The sequence below is a fragment of the Manacus vitellinus genome, unplaced genomic scaffold (assembly GCF_001715985.3).
Source record: "Manacus vitellinus isolate BGI_N305 unplaced genomic scaffold, ASM171598v3 scaffold_5_pilon, whole genome shotgun sequence".
Lineage (NCBI taxonomy): Eukaryota > Metazoa > Chordata > Aves > Passeriformes > Pipridae > Manacus > Manacus vitellinus.
Genome location: NW_021940682.1, coordinates 15,726,665 through 15,745,334, shown reverse-complemented (window position 1 = coordinate 15,745,334; position 18,670 = coordinate 15,726,665). Strand labels below are relative to the sequence as shown.

Genomic DNA, 18,670 nt, shown 5'->3' with positions numbered 1-18,670 from the left:
CAGTGAATGAATGAGGAGATGTGCTATAAGTGCCATGAGCCAACACAGGGCCTTGAAGGGAAAGCAGACGGAGAGTGTGGGGTGAGGATGGCGAAGGATGAAAAGATAGAGATCATGGACGCTGAGGAGGAGCATTACTGGAGACTGCTGAAATACAATGGAACGGATGAGCGTTTGTTAAAAAACTACTTGGCTTTTGGCAGAATAATGGTGACAGAGCATGTCTGTTCTACTGAGTCAGGATTAAAGAAATAAATGAGGTGGAACTCCATGGGAGGAGAGGAAATGGCTGTGCTGAGGAGGCAGGAGGAGGCCCAGGACCCAGCTGGAGGTCTGCAGAGGTGGGTTAGGCTGCAATGGATGAGTGGTGTGGAGGAATCCTGCCCTGTTTCTCAAAAGGAAAAAGCAGTGTCTAAGTGTAACAGACAATGTTGTATAGGTTACAGACACAGTTGAAATGAGCAGTCAGGATCAAGGCATTTTGCATGATTTCAAGGCAGGCATTGAGAATAATTAACTAATGCTCCTGGTTCAGTCGACAACAAAGTTGCAGACTTACTGAGTCCAGAACATGTTGAACTCGAAACTTTTCAGTTGTCTAATCCAGGACACCATCCCAACAGACCCATTTCACATGTCTGGCTGGTCATCCTCACAGCCTGAAACTCTGTGTGCTAACATATCTGCCCAAGTAGAGGCCAAGGAGTCCAGCCGCTTCTGTGAATGGATCAGTCCAGTTTACATCTGGAACCAGGGGATCTCCAGTCCTGGAGGAGGAGATTCTCAGAGCCTTTAATTTGAGTCCAACTGGGAGCAGTTCTTATTTTGGTTTTGAAACCCCAAATTTCCAGCAAGCTGCTTTTCTGGCTGGCTAGGGTTGATTGAGTCGGTAGAGAGACAGATGTAGGTGGATAATGGGGGAAGGGGGTGGTAAGTGGCAGAGCTATTGCCTTCGTGAGAGGCAACAATGCTGTATAAGTACTGCCAGTCCCCATTCAGTGAGCAAGTGGTGAGTCAGGGGCAGGTACTGAGTCAGCAAGAAGGCGGACGGGTAGGTGGGTGGGTAGAGCACCCTGGCTAGCTCAGTACAAACCACTCAGCTGCACCGTTGCACTCAGCTCCCTGTGGGAAAGTTGCAGGCAGTGGTTCAGACTACTGCATCAGTTTCTCCCCTTCCCATGCAATTCCCCTGGCTCCTTTTTTGAGCCAGTGGGGCTTCAGAGAGGGTCCCTGACCATAGCCTCTGATGGCCACATATTTTCCTGACATGTTTATGAATCTACTTGCAAACACTACCTCTCTGTGAGGTGTGATAATAAAAGAAGAGGAATGCAAACAGCTGATGAAGGTAGAGACAGCCCTTCAGCCTGTCTCACCCCAAAGATACCACTCATGCAGTCAGGGAGGTGGTGAAAGGTAGGAGGGGGGAGAGAGAAAAGAAAGAAAGAAAAATAGAAATGAGGTAGAAACGAGAACGAGAGAGAGAAAATATTTGAGAGATGAAAAGAAATTACCATACGGCAGGATCCTGTTATTCAACCTAATTTTCAAAGGACTGCAGCTGTCGCACTGAGATAATCTGTTAATTATAACAGTCATTGTGTTTTGGCAATGGAAGAAAAAAACAGGCTCTAAACAAGGCAAGGTAGTGGGGAAAAGAGAGGGGAGGCAGGGCTGTGTCAAAATGCATGTCAGATGTTAGCTTGAAATGTAGGTGGGTGAGCTGGCCAGGAGGAGGGTCCCTTCCCAGCAAGGCTGAGCTGTGCCATTGCCTTGCAGGTGGAGGATGGAAGGAAGGTAGAAGTACCCATGTAGAAACATAGTGCCCTGTCCAGTGTGGGGCTACTCCCCTTGCTGAATCAAGGCATGCATTGACCAGAGGAAGAGCTTTGAGGGGCTGAAATGTCCCCATTAGCCTGTGCTGCCACAGCATTTCACTCTTGGGTCACCTAAAACAGCTTCCCCAAACCTTTCCTCTGCTTCTGCCCTACACCAGATTTGGACTGCTGTATTTGATCCACCCTCTGTAACAGCCTCTGTTTCTGGTTGACCCTCCATTTTCAGAAATCCTGATCACAGGGGCTACCCCATCTTTTTACATCTTGCGGATTAATGACTGTGGATAACAACACATGACTGTCAGAGACACCCTGTCTGGGAAGGTCGTGCAAGGGCAGTCCCTTCCTCTCACAGAAGTGGTGGCTTAACCTCCAGAATTTTCATGCTGGAGTGGCTGCTTGTCCTACTTGGAGAGAGGTCTCACTGCCAGTGAGGGAACCTCTCTCAGATGGCGCCCAGGGCAAGGTTGACTGGAAGGCGAGAGAATGTTGAAGGATGCTTGAATGCCAGTGCTTGTGCTCCACACGAGTTTGTAGGCCTGGAGGTGCCCTACACAGGACAAATGACTGCCAGTCACCTCGTGAAGTGATTGCCACTCCAGGACCTATGTGATTCCTTAGGCTCTGAGTCCCTCCAGTAAGAGACAGCAGTGAGCTATAAAGAAGGATCCATGCCCTTTCCTGCCCTACCTGCAGGGTAGCATGTTTGAGGGCACTCCAAACTGGCACTGCTGGGTTGCTGAGGATGTATGCAGCACCCAGAAATACTGGAGGTATGCTTGGTTTGAGTCAGGGCATCGCTCCAATAGCTTGTGGTCTTGCTGTTCATAGCCAGATTGGTGAAAGCCAGTTGTTGTTGCAGTAAATAGAGCAGCAAGGCTAGCACAAGACAGCAGAGACATCACAATGACCCTGAGGGGATGGAGGTCTTCGCAGTGACATCACATATAGGCCAGGAATTTTTCCTGGTCTCATGCCGAACATGCTGCATGGGAGCATACAACAGACACAGTGCCCCCACCCTGCTCCCTGCAACAGCTCCCTCCCATGCACCCAAAGCCCCCATTCCAGGCCTGTTACCTGCAGCAGCTCACACACACATTCATGCAGAGCTGCCACTCCTGTCCCTTTACCCCTTGCCAGCTCACAGAGCAGAGGTCATTCCTTGTCCCCTGCAGCAGCTCCTTCCCACGTGCCTGCCCTCACACACTGCTCCCTACAGTGATTCACATCAGGGGACACATACAGAAGGAGTGCTCCCACCTCTTTTCCTACAGCCTTTCTCCCATGCACACACTCGCACAACCATGGTTGTCTCCCATGATCCATGCACCCCCACACGCAGCCCGCGCTCCCATCCCGTCCCCTATGGCGCTTGTCACACAGCCAAACACTCCCACCCCTTTCTCCACAGTGACTGCTTCATGCAAACACACATGCATACACATATACACTCACAAACAGCGCTTTGCCTGGTTCTCCATGGCAATTCCTCCCTCCTCAGGAGCCGGCACTCATTCTTTGCTTCACAGAGTGATTAACCCACATATGCTCCCAGCCCACACATCCACCCCATCATCCGTAGTGACTCCTCCACATGTACACCCCCTCCACCTCGCACTCCTGGAGCCGACACTGCCACCTCTTTCTCTGCAGTGACTCGCAGCCATGCATGTGCACAAGGCAGAGCCAGCCTTGCTGTTGCCCTCCCTACGGCCAGTCCCTGCAGACAGTCACACAGAGCCCATGCTCCTTCCCCATGGCCAACAGGAATTATTTCTAAGCCTTTCTACTGCCTCATGTCTGGGCTCGTGGGATGACAACAAGGGAGGGGGTGATGTTTCCCAGGCCCCCCTTTCCCTTCTGGAGGAAAAGAGCTGAAGGCAACCTTATTGCTGATAATATTTTTTTATGGCACCTGTAATCTCTTGACATTCCCTTCTACCTGAAGAATGCAGTTCCCCAAGCCCACCCCCATGTACAGGCTTCTGTGGACTGCTGTTGCAGGCTGTCTGGGTGGAGCTGGCTTGATGCAAATCCCCCTTAATCTTCAATAATCATATTAATATAAAAGGTAACCATTTCACTTTGGAAAACAAAAGTGGCTTTCTGGCCTGCCAGGGAACCACTGGCATATGAAAGACCTCTCTGCCAGTATTTATCACTCTAAAATAAGATTTATGCTTCTAAAGCTCTCTCTTTTCTTTCATGCTTATGAGCTGCTTCATTTTTCTCCCCTGAGCCTTCCCATTCTCTCTCTCTTGCTGCCTAACAAATTAGGCATCTAATCGCTGTTGGGGAGGCGCGATGGGAGAGCAGGGGGTTTATATACAGCGTCGTGTTGGGTTTTTTTCATGGTTAGTCTTTAAGCTGTTTGGACAGAAAAGGTTTGGAGTCAATGGCTGTGCATTTGCTTGAGTCTGGGTGCGTGTGTATGGCATCTGAATTCTTCCCATGCCCCAAATTGGCCAAAGGGCAGGACTGCAGAGCAGCATGTCCTTGGGGCAATACTATAGCCTATATTTCAGCCCTTTCCCCTTCTCCATTGTTTCTGGATGGAATTTGATCTTTGTGAGCATCCTTGCAGTGGTGTCCTGCAAGAAGCAGCTGAGACCTTTTTTGGCTTTTTGTGCTTCCTCACCACAGTGTCCTGCTGGGATCCTAGTGCTTTGGGCTTCCTCATGTCGGGGACAGGTGGAGTTTGGGAGCTGCAGTCTTCCTCCTGACTCATGGTAGGGCAAGCCCAGCTTTCAGAGGGATGATTTTTCTTCCAATGGGCACTGTGGATTTGTATATGGTGAAATGAACCTGACCAGAGTTGAAGTGTGACATTTCTCTTGCAACAGCATTCTACCAAAATTCACAGAGCCTCTAATGTTGAGTGGACACCCTTCAGCAGGACTCAGAAATCAGTTCAACCCCTGTAAGGGATGAAGGCTTCGTATGGTTAAGGACATGGGAACATCTTTTTTGCGTGGCTTTCTAGTGTGGCTCTACAGCTCCTGTGACCTGGGTTTTTGAAGCTACAGGGCCAATTTTAAACAAACATGACATTGGGATGGAACTCAGAGATGTTGAGATCTTATGTGTTCCATGAAATAGGGGGATAAATTAGAGGATAGCGAACATGAAAGAGCAACCTTTACCGAGACCCATTAAAGGAAAGAGTATTGGGTGAGCTCAACCCTTGGTGAACATCAGAGAATTTGCAGTAGAAGGTATTCTCTGTCTCTCTTTCTCTCTCACAAATGTCTTCCGTGCCACAAAACCACAGGTCGTCTTGCTTTCTTCTCCCTCTTCTCTTGGTCTCAGACTTCCCAGGGCTTCTGAAGTACCTCTGGGCACAGTCACAGGTTCTTTACTCCATGACTTGATGGTAACTCCTGCAATAAACAGGAACATCCCTGGAAGCAGCACGGCTGAGAGAGAAGGGGCTGCTGTTGTGTAAGTGTCAGAACAGTGCTGCAAGCTTCTCCCTTGGCACTATGCTTGCACTATAGCCGGGTGCAAAAGCAAAGAGAATCTCTGGGTGGTGATTTAAAGTGCCTACAGTGATGCTCAGACCACTGTGTATTACAGAAACTACCCAGCAGGTACAGAGGGTCCCTTCAAGTAGAGCACCAAATCCCAGTGTCAAGCACCCCTGGGAAAGGCCACTCTTCCAGAAAATAGTTAGAGGACTCCTAGAAGGATCTTAAAGCCAAGAAGGAGAGGCAGAGCCCCTTGGAGATGATGTTTGTGCCTTGAGGCCTGCCAGGAGCAGGCAGCACACTGAGCTGGGAAGAGGGATGATGCTCAGCTGCAGCATGAAGCTTAAGAAAGCAGCAGGAGCTTTGGCCTGGTTTCGGGGTGTCCCCAGAGGAGTCAAGAGTGTTTGGCAGGTTTTTAATGCATGCATTTGTAATGGGAGGCTCTTAGCACCGTTTAAGCAATGGTAGAACTAAGTGCAGGCTTTTCCAGTGCATGGAGCCCCAGGAGGACAAGGTTGACAAGGTCAGAATTTCAGGCCCAAATTGCTGCTGTATGTAGCTTTTCTGGTTTCTTTGTATTCTCTCTCAGTTTTGGCCCTCCCACCCCCTTGGGCCCCATCTTGCCTCTGTCCCTCCTATCCTGCCTGTCTATATTTTCACTGTTTGCATTTTAACCTGTCCTCAACCTGGCCATCTAACTAGTGACTCTAATCCTGTGTCACCCCTTGTGCCACCTTGATGTCCAAGTCAAAGGGATGTCTGTGGCCACCAGGACACCCAGCTTCTGACTCAGATTTTGGGCTCTTTTCCTTCCGTTTCACCTTCCCTTCTCTTTCCTCTGAAGAGTGGAACCATCCCTCCCTGTGGCCTTCTGGTTTTCTCCAAACAAAGTGGTGCAAAGAAACACTGAGGCAGCCAGTAGTGGACAATAAACAAGAGCAGAGAATAAAATCGTGGGGAGCTCAGAGCTGATGGGTTGACTTTGTGCCAGCCAAGGAGAGTACAGCCGTTCGTGAGTGCAATGTCACGACTGCTCCTCGATGTTCTCAACTACATGAGGATAGCCAGAAGCCAAGGGCTCATTGTAAAACCCACCTTGGGTGACACTGAAGAGTGTTGGAACCCTACATCTGGGTAAGCCCAGCACATGGAAGTGGTGATCTTGTACCTTCCCTGTAAAACATATCCCATGTCCCAACTTTTCCTCTTGCCCATAAGTTCTCCACAGGTCTTTTATCCCCTTCCTTGGCTCTCCTCTGTGATGGAGTTGTTCATCCTTGCTTTCCCTGCCCGCCCTCCATCCCTGCACCTTCTTGCTCTGTTGCCTGAGAAGCAAGGGAGGGAAACAGCCAACTCCACTGTCAGCACATTTCCAGCCAGCAAAAAGGACAGAGTGTTGCTTCCTTGTGCTGTTGGACTCCAATGCTATATGATTTATGTTCATTTGGCTGTAGACAGTTGAGGGAGGGTATGGTGCTGCCCCCCATTCCTGGCTTCCCTTTGACTATAAAATGCCAGAGTCAGGAAGCAACTGCTCCCTAAAGGGCAGAGCATGGCTGTGGGGGAGCTGGCATTGGCCTGAAACGGGGTCCTGGGCCATGGGCAGGGGTGCAGTAGGCCACAGATTGGGCTGGCCTCAGGGCCCTTGAAACCAGCGTGACAGCAGGGAGACAGGAGCTCTTGGGGGAAGAATGTCAGGGTCTGTGTGTTTCTCACAGAAACTCCCCTAACTGGGGGACCCAAGGGGACCAAGGATTTTGGCTTGAGGAATGGCTTGAGCCTTCCTTTGGCCTGTGGGTGAGGCAAGGCTACACAGCCAAGGTGGGAAGTGGACAGGAAGTAGGTCTCTCTGCATGGTTCCCTTGTTTTTGACACAAAGCAAGGATAAACACCACCTTCATATCCATCCACCCCCTAACCCACCCACCTCTTCCCTTTGCAGGCTAGTAGGACATCTGCCCTTCCAAACCCTCTCTGTTCTGCCTGAGTGCAGCTCCTTGGGAGGGATGGGGTGGCCCTCAGCAATTGCTGGGGCTGCTGCAGAGAAACACGGTCCTGGCCTCAGAGTTTCTCTCTGTGCACCATGAACAAGCTACAGCAGGCAATGGTGACTTCGGCACACCATTTGGAGCAGCCTGCACTACTAGAAGGGGTCAATGTAAGGGAGCTGGGATGTTCCTGTATGGACTTGGATATTGTGCAGAATATTTGGTGAGGTGAGACAGGCAGGCCAAAGCATAATGCTCAGAGAAGGATGCTGGCTAAAATTAGGGCAAAACTTTCTACTGCTAGCTCAGGGGCTGCTCCTGGCCTCTTCTTAGGGTGGACATACTTTGGGCACCAATATGCAAAAAGCATGATGGTATCTGCCACTCCTTTGTTCAGTGGAAGAGATCAGGCCAAGTGAAGGAGCAGTAGAGAGGAAGGTAAAGGGACAGAGATGGTGGGGAGGATCGTATCTGCACAGAGTCACCTCTGGAAACGGTGGGACAAGGCGGGGGACTGGTGTTGAGGAATATCAGAGGCCTGTGGGTCCCAACCTTTAGATGTGCCTCCTATTTGATGCATCTGGGGAAACAGTGTCAGAAAATTATTTCTCATTGGATTGCAAGGCTGAGAAACAAAGCAACAGACTGTAGAAACCTCTGCCTTCTGCTTCAGTGCAGGCTGAGGCAAAGCTGGGGCAGCAGCTGGAGGCCCTCATATGACAACCATAAGTGACATGAGTTTGATGGCCTCAGCTGTGGGGAACAGAGGCTTTCTCTCTGTCTTTTCCATTGCTCTAGCTCTTCTCCCCCTCCCCTTCTCCATCTTGGCTTTACTTTTTGGATTATTGAATATTTAAGTGTTTCTCTGTGACACTATCTCTGATCCCTTAATCCAGCTGACCTGGTAATTCCACAGACCCAAATCAGCTCAGATTTCTCCACGGACGTAAGCCTTGTTCCTCAAGGGTTCACTCCTCCTTCATTTATCTTCCTTCATTTTATTTCTGCCCTTTGTGTCTCTGTACTAGAAATTGGTTCAGCTTTTGCAGCAAGAGCTTCGGCAACATCTTTAGTGAGCAGCGTCTTCCCAAAATAAAGAGGGCAAGAGGAGATCTTTATTTTTCATTAGCCAAGAATCTTTTTCTCTTTTTTTTTTTATTTTATTGTTTTCTTTCTCCTCAAAATTAAAAAGAAAAAAAAAAACCAGCACAGTGCTCACATGTTTTATCTGCTGCATGAAATTATTTCCTTTGCACTGCCTGAGGACACCTCCGCCAATCTCCTGTTTCAGCACAGTGGGAGAAAGGTTGAAGATGTAGCTGGAGAGAAAGGTGGTCCAGGCTGCCCTTTCCAGTCAGAACCAGGAGCTTGCCCAGAGCCCAGAAATACATTTTTTGTGGTTTAACAAGCAGATGTCACTTTGCCTGCAAGGTGTGTTTTCTCGCACAGGGCCAGTGTTCATAGCCCCCAAGGAGGTGGTAAAGTATGAAGGTGTAAGCTGTGCCCCTCTCTGTGGTGGGGATTAGGTGGGTGATGTGCTTCAGCTCAGGACTGCTGGCACTACTGAGTGAGAGACTGAAGGCTGCTATTTGACACACTGCCTGCACCCTGCTCCCCACCTCCCCATCATGCTCAAGACAGACTGGTTTACCTCAACAGCATTGTCCATGCACCAAGAGGCAGGAACAATTTTTAGAGCAGAAGTGGTTACACGTGGCTTGAATTATTTATCCCTCTTGCATCAAGGGAGGAAGCAAGCAAAAAAAAATTGGGGTTTTTTTTGGGGGGGAAGCTTGTCTTCATTTTCCCTGCTTCATGCATTCTGTGTAAAACATTTTCAGGCAGCTGAAAATTCATGGCTTTGGCTGTGCTTAGGGCTTGCCTTTGTTTACACTAGGAGTTTTGAGCCCCCGCAATAACAGTTTTATATTTCCCACTCTCCCTTCCCTTCCCCTTCTACTCCCACGCCACTGCCTTCTCCCAGGTCTCTGACTGTGATCACACTACTTAAGGAAGCCCAGATACCCTTCTGCATACCCCGATATGAGATTACACATCGTGAGGGTTCCCTTCTCAAAGTCTTATCAGCGTGACAGGCACTACGACTCCTCTCCTATTTGCACCCCCCATAATGCTGTCTTTTCCTCATATTCCTTTTCTCATGAAACACTGCTGTCTATACTCTTATCTCAAAGACCCTTCCAACTGATGTCTCCTCTTGTCTCCTCTGTGTTTCTTTTCCAGATTCCAGTGACAGATGGATCTTTCTCGTGCACACTTGCCCTTTCCCTCTCTTTATTTTTGTTTTCGACATGTTTGATCTGAAGCTCTGAAGCTTCTCAAAGGGAACCCGGTAAAGAAGGAAGAGAAGGAATAGAAACTGAAGGAGCGTGAGCAGCAGAAGAGGCAGCCCTGCCTTGTTCATCCAGATCACACTGTGAAGGGGTGGGGGAAGACTAGAGCAGAGGGAGGACTTGTGTTTGTTTTGGGGTGGGTTCAGTGTGGGTGGGGGTGGGTGGAGGGAGAAAAGTGGAAAAGGTATGTGAGTTGCTCATGAGCATCAAAGAAGATTTATTATCCTCGGCCTGAAATTTTGTTTAGAAAAGAAGCACAAAGTAGTTCCCTTCCAGACCAAACATCCATGGTCATAGATTTTGGGTATTCTGGAAGAAGATTGCATGTGTTCCCCCTCCTCTGTGCTCGTGGCTTGACCCAGAGGGCAAGAAGAAATAATGGTGATGACACCCGATAGGACTGGGGTGCTCATACCCTTCCATTGCTAAACCCCAGCTACTGCCCCTTAGTTTCCTTTTGCTGTGGTCCTGAGTTTTTTGTTGGGGATTTTTTTCCCCATCCTGATGAGGGCACCCTTGCACACCATGCTGTGCCTGGGGTTGTGGGCAGCTGCTCTGCTCTGCTTTTTTTCCCCTGGCACTGTACGAGGTGACTGCTGGCTGATTGAGGGGGACAAAGGTTATGTGTGGCTGGCTATCTGCAGCCAGAACCAGCCTCCATATGAGACAATCCCCCAACATATCAACAGTACGGTGCACGATTTGCGTCTGAACGAGAATAAGCTCAAAGTGGTGCTGTACTCCTCCCTCAACCGCTTCGGCAACCTGACTGATTTGAACCTGACCAAGAATGAGATCTCCTACATTGAGGATGGGGCTTTCATGGGCCAGTCAAACCTCCAGGTTTTACAACTGGGCTACAACAAACTCACTAACCTGACAGAGGGCATGTTGCGGGGCATGGCCCGTCTCCAGTTCCTCTTTGTGCAGCACAACCTAATTGAGCTGGTCACCCCTACTGCCTTCAATGAATGCCCCAGCTTGATTAGCATTGACCTGTCATCTAACCGTCTCAGCCGTCTGGAGGGGAACACTTTCACCAGCTTGAGCAATCTGATGGTGTGTGAGCTGGCTGGCAACCCCTTCAACTGTGACTGTAGCCTCTACAGCTTTCTTAACTGGCTGGCTCTCTTCAATAACGTCACCAAGAACTATGACCGCCTCCAGTGTGAGACTCCACGGGAGTTTGCTGGGTATCCGCTTCTGGTACCCCGTCCTCACCACAACCGCAATGCCATCACCATCTTCCAGTCCATGTGCAGAGGTGGCACAATTCCCTCCCTCTCCAGGGTCAACCCCACTCCTTATACCCCTGACTCCCAGCGAGATCTGGATGAGGGCTCAGCCATCAGCCCTGGGGACTTCCTCTCCGTCAAACCTCCAGCCTCCTCCACCACTGACTCCTCATTCAGTCCCAGCATCAAGCTACATGACGTCACCATCACTTCAGCCATTCTGATGGTAACCATCCCCATGCCTTACAGTAAGATGTATGTGCTGGTCCAATACAACAACAGCTATGTTTCTGACATAGCAACACTGAAGAGCAAGAAGGAATATGTCACTGTCAACAAGCTGAAGGCCCACACTGATTATACGTTCTGTGTGGCCTCTATCCGCAACAACAGGCGCTACAACCATACTTGTCTGACCTTTGCAACCCGAAGCAAAGGCAGGGAGGACCCTATTTCCAGTACTTCCACCACCACACACTATATCATGACCACCCTGGGTTGCCTCTTTGGGATGGTCATTGTCCTGGGGGTGGTGTACTACTGCCTGCGAAAGCGGAGGATGCAGGAGGAGAAACAGAAGTCCCTCAATGTCAAAAAGACCATTCTGGAAATGCGTTATGGGTCAGATATTGATACCAGTACCATGGTCCATCCTTCCCAGAAGCTGGGTGAGCCACCTGTCATTCCTGTCTCACGGATGTCCTCCATCCCTTCCATGATTGGGGAGAAGTTGCCCCCATCAAAGTCAATAGAAACTGGGATGGAGACTCCTAAAGTCACTACTAAAGGTAACTACATTGAGGTGCGGACTGGTGGTGGGGATGGGCTGGAGAGAGCCCAGCGGGATGAGGACCTGAGGGAGCTTGACAATGGGCAAGGTTCAGCTGCTGAGATCTCTACTATAGCCAAGGAGGTAGACAAGGTCAACCAGATCATCAACAACTGTATTGATGCCCTCAAGCTGGACACAGCGTCCTTCCTGGGTGGCGGGACTGGTGTTGACTCAGACATGGCCTTTGAGTGCCAGTCCATCCCAGCTGGTTCCTCAAGTGGGCTAGAGCGGCCCAGCTTTCTTTCCCCACCCTACAAGGAAAGCTCCCACCACCCCTTGCAGCGCCAGCTTAGTGCTGATGCTGCTGTGGCCAGAAAGACCTGCAGTGTCTCCTCTAGTGGTTCCATCAAGAGCGCCAAGGTCTTCAGCTTGGATGTGCCTGACCACCCACCACTCAGCAAGTCTGACTCCAAATACATTGAGAAGGGCAGCCCACTTAACAGCCCTTTGGATCGTCTTCCCTTGGTGTCTCCGAGCGCCATCCACCACTTGGAGGTCAAGCCTTCTTACCATTGTAGTGAACACCGTCACTCCTTCCCGGCCCTGTACTATGAGGAAAGTGCTGACACCCTGAGCCAGCGGGTGTCATTCCTCAAGCCACTCTCCCGGTCCAAGCGAGACTCAACATACTCCCAGCTCTCCCCCAGACACTACTTCTCAGGCTACTCCTCCAGCCCTGAGTATTCATCAGAGAGCACCCACAAGATCTGGGAACGATTCCGGCCTTACAAGAAGCATCACAGGGAGGAGGTTTACATGGCAGCTGGGCATGCCCTGCGGAAGAAAGTTCAATTTGCCAAGGACGAGGATCTGCATGACATCCTGGATTACTGGAAAGGAGTCTCTGCTCAGCAGAAGCTGTGACTCTTCCTCACGAGGAAACAATACAAACCAAGACCCCCCTCCAAGAACCAGAAAAATAAGCCACTTGACTGTGAAAAATAAACCAACAGCAAAATACTCCTGACAAATACAAAACTGACAAAATCTTTTCTTAAAGTTTACAACAACAACAGAAAACTCTCTCACACACAGACACACACACACACACACACGCGCCAAATTGTCTCTACTGTGTTACGGGGACCATTGTTCTGCCTGCAGATGGTTGGGAGGAGCGTCCTGCTCTAACACTGTGGTAACAATATTGGAGTGTGAGTGGGTGGGAATGGCCTGGGAGTGGGTGGTGGTGGTGGCAGGGGAAGGGCAGGAATGGACACTCACTGGGCACGAAACTCAGCTGTGAACTATTCCTCTTTCTGTTCCTGTTGTGGGCTGATTTTTGCTTTTGGGTAGGAGGGCAGGACTTTGGTTTAGAAAGCTTCCCTGTCTACCTGATACGCCTGCTATTCCAAATCTTCCATCACTAACTTTTCCCTCATTTTCTTTGGCAGTGGAGGCTTTTCTCTCTCTCCCATCCCCTTCCAAGACAGGTGGAATTTGCTGGAAGAAGTTCTCTCACTCTTTTTCCTTTGACCTTTCCTACCCCTCTCTATTAAGGCTCCCTAGGCTTGCACTTTCTAGGTACTTCATGAGCCTCCATCCTCCTCAGAGGAAGGAGGGGACATGTGAAGGAACAAGGGAGGTAGGACCTGCCATATAATAGGCTCTGTGCCCTTGCCGTTCCTCCTCCTTCCCTTCTCATGCCATGTTGCTGCTGTTGAACACCAGCAATTCTGGAGTGACAGGCATTCTCCAGGCCTGCTCAGAGCCAGTTTTCTGCTAGTTGGTGGGGGGGAAACGGCTATGAATGTTCTCTTCATTATGGCAAGCCAGCTCCTCAAGGAGTGGTGGAGGAAAATGTAGGAAGGTCTGGTGTCTCAGAGATATAAAGGGTTCCCATCTCTCCATGAATGTCACAGGTCAGAGATGCTCCCCACCATACACACCTATGCTCCGGCTGCCCTTGTGCAGTAAGTTTAATACTCTCTGTTCATGTCCCCCTTACTATGAGGAAGGGACCTGGAGAGGAGCTCAGCAGAACAAGTTCTACATGAAGTTTCTGCAACTCTTCCCAACTGACTTGCACCATGGGCTCTGGGGTGGGTGGGTAGGTGTGCATGAGAAGAGCATCACCCAACCTCCTCACTTCCTCGTGGATGTGAAGAATAGGATTTCAGTTGCTCACCTCACTGGGTTGGCCTCACAGAAAGTCTTCCTCTTAGACCATGGACATGCTGGTATGGATAGGAGATAGCCTAGGGTGAAGACAGGGGCACAGGAAACAAATGGGATGTGAGAATAAGGCCTGGGTGTAGCCCCAGAAAGATGGCCCTGGTAGAAGCTCCCTGTGTGTTCAGCCACACTTTGTGTGCCAGGATAGAAGAGGACACCAGCCTCTGGTGGATGGCAGTGTTGCTTTGACTGCTTAGAGGCCCTCATGAGAGTCAGAGCAACATACCACTTCCTAACTTCTCCACTGCCTCACAGTTAGGTGTTACAAACTTTTCTTAGGGATCCTTTCACATCTTGGTAAAACTCCAGTTTCACTTGTTAGGTCCCAGCCTCTGTCCCTTGGATAGAAGATCTGCTACAGAGTTGGAAATGAGCATACTGCCCTCTCTACCTAGTCCCATTTCTAAGCAGCCCAAGAAAGCACAATCTTGGCACTATCTCCCCCAAAGTTTTGTTGTCAGGCAGGAGCGCTGCCTGTTAAGCACGTCTTTATGCAGCACAGCGGGCCTCCTCTCCATGATCTGCCCTACACCTGACAGTTGTTCACCTCTATCCAGATAAGGATGAGGACCTCTCCTGTGTTGGCCCTCCCTAAGTGGTTATTTCCTCTTTGAGGTGCTCCTCAGAAGCCCCAGTGTTTTTGGGGGCCTGGGAGAAGAATGAGGGTGTAGGAGCTTCTCTGGGAGGGATTTACATGCTGTGTACAGAGAACTTACCTATTATCTGTCAGGTAGTAGCACTGCCAGCTGTGACAGCTGGTTTCTATGCCGCTGGTGATATCATTTTGCCTTCTGTAAGTGAGGAACAGCAGTAGGCAGAGACTCCTTTTCAGTAATACAGGATGTCATGCAGATCCTGATGCGGAAAACCAGAGGGGGTATCCCAAAAGTCAAAACATGTGAAGATCTGTGGTGTTTCTTTTTTGTAGGGATGCTGATGGTAACAATCCTAAGCCAGGTCCTGATCCCATTGCCTCAGACTCCACTGTCAGCCTGCTTCCCCACAGTAAATACATCATTTTGCCTTGAGTCCAGAGGTGTCCATGGTACTGACTCCACACAGTAAGAGCCAGTCCAACCCAGAGGAAAGGGTGTGAGTGCACACGTATGTGTGTTCTATGTGCAGAAGGATGAAGGGAAGTCACAAATGGAAGTCATGTCACTGCTGCCAGGTGTCCCTCCATGTTGGGATCATGCAGCAAATCAAGACAGGTAAATGCTGTGAGAGATGCTTAGGCACAGCAGAGCCTCTCCATCTACCACTTGGAGCAAGCCCAGTGGTCTTCCAGCATGGTAACCATCCAAGCAGAAAAGACTATTGGTTAGGGCACAGAACTGGACAGGAAAAGGAGGATGGCAGGCAAGGGGGGATGGAGTCTTGTTCCTCTCCCCACCTCTTCCCTCCCTGTGCTTCTCTGCTGTATGGTCTTGTAAACAGTTCTGCTCAATCAATACTTTAGGGAGGAGCATTGACCTGTAAAGGTTTCTGCTCCCTTTCCCTATCACCTCAACGAGGCAGAAAAGAAAGGTCAGGGATACAGCTATCATCAGGCCCTTCTTTTTCCTGTGGTAGGGGTGAGGCTGGACAGGGGGGACAAGCCATTTCTCTCCCAGTTGTAGCGCCCCACTCCAAACCAGTGGATGAAGTTTGCACAAGATGGACTGTTCTGTGGGAGGAAGAGGGCAAGGAAGGGAAACAAAGTGTCTCACCTTCCTTCCTCCTCCCTTCTTCTTTGTTCTGCTCCCTCCTCAGGGACGAGGGCTCACAAAGTGATGCCAGCCCTGTCGGAGGAAAGCAGATTTAACGTTCTATTTGCATGATGATTTTACTGTATTTTTCTGAGCAAACACCTGTTGTGTATGTGCCAGTTTGTTGGAATTTAACCTCCTTCCTCAAAGTCTCTCCTGTCCTTGTCCCTGTTTTCTCTGCTCCTTTCATTCATCCCTGATGTGATTTTATGAGACACTCCTATCAGTTTGGGAGGGAACATGCCCCAAAGAGAACCCAACCCAATCAGCCCCATAAAACCTTTTCCTTCTTCTTTCCGGGGTCTCCCTCCCCTTGCCCCAAATGTGGTTTCTCAGCTGCTTTTCAGGGTAATGTGCATAAAGGGGGATGTGTTATATACCAAAGGCCTGCTCTTTCTACTGGCCATCTTTTCTCCTAGTTGTTGAGAAACAGGAGTGAGGCCCATCAAGATAGATCTCATAAGAGAAATGGTCACTACCATCCCTGTGCCCTGGTTGTTCTTTCCTGAAATCTACAAGCAAGGTTATTCTCGGGGAAAAAAGGAATGCTTCAGCTGCAGGGAAACCTCTGATATGGTAAAAACTTGATGTGGAGCTGGTTACAATCACTTAGAAGACTTTCCACCACCTTCCTCTCATTGATTGCATGGAGCTCTGCATTAAGTTTGCCCTACCCATTCTCTGCCCTGGTTTGCCCTGGCAGAGAACAGGGCATGATGAAATCTGAAAAGCCTCTTTGTTGGGAAAAAGTCTGGAGAGACTGTCTGAAGTTTCTAAGCCCTCTATGGCTTGGCTTTAGCAAGTCTCTCAATGCTGCCTTCTCCCAGGGCAAAGTGGATTTCTGGGGAAGAATCAGGACCAGACTCTTTCACACTTTATTTCTGGCTTGATGACTCTTGGCAGGGACAACAGGGGTTTAGTTCACCTCACTGGAAATTGTGAAGGGTGAGGAATGAGGTTGGGTGCAGACCTGCCCTCTACCCCCAAGAAAAGCCTTGGGAGGAAGACTTAGCTTGGGTCCTGCATCCAGAAGAGCGAAGGTGAGACCTTAGGTATGCTGTTCTCATGGGGCAGAGCTCTTTCCCATACCTGATGTTGCTGCCCCAGCTTATGCTGTGGTGCCATGTTCCCTTCTCCCCCTCCCCACTCTTTCATACTGAATAAATCCCTCTCGAGGCAGGTGTGAAATATTCATGACTGACAAATGAAGAATTATGTCGGGCTGAGGAGGCCTCTGTGTGTTTGCAATGCTAATCAGCCTGCCTTCCTGGAGGAGGCTCTTCCTGGCAGGCTTGAGGGAAGAAGCAGAAGATGCAGGAGGGAAGGTGGAAAAGGAGCTGAGAAAGAGAGAGGAGTGGCAGATGCAGAAGGGATGAAGAAGGTGTGGTGAGACCAAGGAGTGGGGAGGCAAGGAGGAACAGGTAGAGGGAAATGGAGAAAGTGGAGAAGAGGGACAGGCTGGAAAGACCCAGGGAAGAGATGGCCGCAGTGGAAAGAATGGGATGGTAAAGGGACTAGTGAGGACAAAGGGACAACTAGGGTTCAGCGCAGGGGTTGAGGCTCTCTGAGAGAAGGTGGGGAGTTAGTCAGCAGTGCCTGGAGAAAGAAATCTGGGCGGACTTCTTGATGAGCTGTGACCCCTCTCTGTAGGGCAGAGCTCAGTGCTACAGGGTGGGCAGCTGCCACATATGCAGGAGCTGGACCCAGAGCCCCGAGAGCACATTTGCCATGCTTGTTGCTGACAGGAAAGCTCAGCTGCATCGGGAAGGACACACAGTCTCCAGGAGTTTGGAGAATGTCCCTTCAACCACCACCACCGCCTTCAGCACAAGCCGCAGGCAAGAAGAGCTGATGGAGCCATGTCCTCTTCCTGGAGCCAGCTTGCTGCTGTCCCACCATCTGAGCAGGAGGGAGCATTCTCAGGGTGGCTCAGTGTGAGACAAACACTCTGTGCCGCCCTCCACTGGGCTACAGAGGTATCTTGTAGGGCTGGCAGAGCCTGGCCCACCTCAGCCACCCACTGCCTACGCTGTATGAGACAGATGGTTTTGGGTCCTTCCCCGAAGGAAGGGGAAAGGGGAGTGTCTGTTTTGTCCCCCCTACACACGCACGCACTCCCAACCCTTTCCTTCCAGCTTTGGCCTTGTACTGTGAGGGGTGTTCTTGGTCTGTATCCCCTTGACTGCCCCTGGTGTGTGCCCTGGAGAGGTGTCTCCATACCTCTCCCTGCACCATCCCACCACGGCAGCTCTCTGCTGGGCTGCCCCAACCCATCCCCAGTCCCCGGGCGGAGATACGGCATTCTCTGCCCAGCTTCTCCTTCTCCCACTTCTCCCACTCCCTCTCCTCCCTGCCCCACCAGGGTTAAGTCCCCCTTTTCCCCCATTACAATCCCCCTCTGTATGCCCCATCCTCTCGCGTTCGGCTTGGCCTTTGCCTCCCCCATAATTACCACCGCCACTGTGAGGCCTTGCTCTTGGGTGGCCTGTCCCCACCGCCTGCTCTCCATCTTCCCCATGGGGAGGAGGAAGGAGAGTCCATCCGGGTCAGGCCAGACCCTCCAGGGCTGGTACGGCTGGTCCATCCACAAGCACAGCATCTGGGGTGAGGGGGTGGGAAGGGGCAGGCAGCTGCCAGGCACAGAGAAGGGGGCATCAGGCCTTGAATGTAAGGAAGGGCCTGGGAGGCAGCTGCTGGGACTGGCCTCTTTGGTGTTCCTCCTTCCGTAACAACCCTGTGACCCCCTCGGTTGTGTATGGACAAATTTGAGTTGGAGTTATGTTCTTTTATTTCTTCTTCTGTTTTTTTTTTCTTTCTTCTTTTAGATTTGTATTTCTTTCTCATTCTTTTCTTTCTTTTTTTCTCTCTTTCCTTCTTTTCCTGTTCTAAAACTGAATGGCACGAAATCGTTTTTCCTCAACTCGGAGATTCCTGTATGGAGAAAATCAATTTCTATATTTGCAATAAATTTCTTATTTAAAAAAAAAAAAACACTAAAAAAAACAACAAGCAAAAAAATACAAAAAGCTG

General features: G+C 50.1%; 1 protein-coding gene and 1 long non-coding RNA gene across 2 annotated transcripts in view; both read left to right on the top strand.

Moving 5' to 3' along the window:
- Positions 1 to 9,763, top strand: part of LOC108641011 — a 49,536-nt gene extending 39,773 nt beyond the window's left edge. The window contains exon 3 of the long non-coding RNA XR_001921664.1: positions 9,541 to 9,763. This is a non-coding gene — a long non-coding RNA (uncharacterized LOC108641011). The remainder of the gene's footprint in view (positions 1 to 9,540) is intronic.
- A 69-nt stretch (positions 9,764 to 9,832) lies between these two features.
- On the top strand, positions 9,833 to 12,888 carry ELFN2 (extracellular leucine rich repeat and fibronectin type III domain containing 2). The gene has a single exon (XM_008931558.4). The coding sequence runs from the start codon at positions 10,155 to 10,157 to the stop codon at positions 12,579 to 12,581; it is 2,427 nt and encodes an 808-aa protein (XP_008929806.1). The 5' UTR covers positions 9,833 to 10,154; the 3' UTR covers positions 12,582 to 12,888.
- Positions 12,889 to 18,670: the final 5,782 nt, after the last annotated feature.